Source organism: Haliaeetus leucocephalus, unplaced genomic scaffold (genome assembly GCF_000737465.1).
Source record: "Haliaeetus leucocephalus isolate CR32 unplaced genomic scaffold, Haliaeetus_leucocephalus-4.0 Scaffold156, whole genome shotgun sequence".
Taxonomy (NCBI): Eukaryota; Metazoa; Chordata; class Aves; order Accipitriformes; family Accipitridae; genus Haliaeetus; species Haliaeetus leucocephalus.
In genome coordinates this window covers 2,016,676-2,018,043 of record NW_010972592.1, presented here as the reverse complement: position 1 = coordinate 2,018,043, position 1,368 = coordinate 2,016,676, and the positions used below count along the sequence as shown (strand labels likewise).

General features: G+C 60.9%; 1 protein-coding gene across 1 annotated transcript in view; it reads right to left on the bottom strand.

The window, feature by feature from the left end:
- The window catches only part of HLX (H2.0-like homeobox), a 6,399-nt gene that overhangs the window by 4,234 nt on the left and 797 nt on the right, over positions 1-1,368 (bottom strand). Inside the window, exons 2-4 of the mRNA XM_010562163.1 lie at positions 1,075-1,237; positions 762-941; positions 125-309 (exon numbers count right to left, since the gene is read on the bottom strand). Coding sequence (XP_010560465.1) covers positions 125-309; positions 762-941; positions 1,075-1,237 — 528 coding nt within the window. The remainder of the gene's footprint in view (positions 1-124; positions 310-761; positions 942-1,074; positions 1,238-1,368) is intronic.

The window sequence follows — 1,368 nt, the reverse complement described above, 5'->3', positions numbered from 1 at the left end:
CTCCTCCGCCAGCCCTGCCGAAGATTAAGGGAAAACTCTCTGCAACCGCCTTCCCTCCCCCCCACCCTCCGATATCCCTCTAAACTGGAAGTAAGATTTGAAATAAAACCGAAGCCGTTCTTACTTGAGCATCTGTCAGCCCCAGCATCGCTGCCAGTTGCTTTCTGTCCGGTTTGGTGACATATTTCTGGATTTCGAACCGTTTTTCTAAACCTTTCCTCTGCAGGTTGGAAAAAACAGCCCTGGACCAGGAGCGTTTCCTCTTGTACGTCTGGGGCAGCGTGTCCTTGGTTAAAACTGCGTACGGACCTGGCGGGGGGAGAAGAGAGGGGGGAGAGAGAAGGAGACGCCGTTATTAATAATATATGAAAGGGAGCCTTAACTCGATCGAAATAACAGCTGGACTGCGGTGTGCGGGCAAGGCCCGGGCCGGCCTCCTCGGGCAAGGATGGAGCGGTCTGGAACCCGAATTTCTTCCTCTCCCCCCTCCCCGCCTCTTCTCTCTGGGCCCAGGTATTATCTTTGTACTAGGTGCGATGGTCCTTTGGGTCAGGCCCTAGCCGGCTCTTCCTCCCCCCGCCCACGCAGCCCGGCTTTTCGCCCAAAATCTGAGCCTCGCTACAAAACACACGCCCTGGCCTTTCAAAAGCGCCCGGCGAGTCCCTCCGGGAGGAGAGAGCCTGGGCCGGGGGCGGGAGGGGGGGGGGCTGCGGGACGGAGGGCCCTGCGCCACGGGAGGGTCGACGAGGGACGAGCTGTACCTGGAAAAGTGTCTTGAAACTGGTGCTGAACTGAGCTCCTTGGGTTTGTGTTTAAGGGACCCAGAATAGCAGAGGCCTCGTTAATGGGGTCTAGAGACGCGAAGAACTGGCCGGCGGCAGGCTGCAAGTTGGGGAGATGAACCCCAGTTTGGCGGCTGGTAGTTAATAAGGAGGTCAGATCTGCGAGCACAGGAACAAGGAGAGCTCGGTTATACCGCGGTCGAAACCGACCCCCCGGTACGCTCCGGGCGACGGGGCCGGCTCCCCGGCCGGAGGGGCTGGCGGGGAGGGGGGGGGACGGGGACACACACACACCGGGCAGCCGCCTCCTCGCCCCGGGGGCTCTCCTCGGGAGAGGGGGCCCTGCCCCGGCAGGCAGAACATCCTCCGGTATATTCACTCCCTTGCTCAGGATGTTTACACGCCGCGAGGGGAGACAGGATTGCAGCGAAAGCCTTTAAAACGGGCTCTGCCCTCTGAGGCAAAAAAAAGCCTCGGGCCGCTTCGGGAAGCGGAGGCCGTCGCCTTCGCTATTTTTACGCTATCGCTAAGTTTTCCCAGCGGCGCAAGTCGCTGTGCCGCGGGCTGCTGCCGTGCGCGGGGCCGG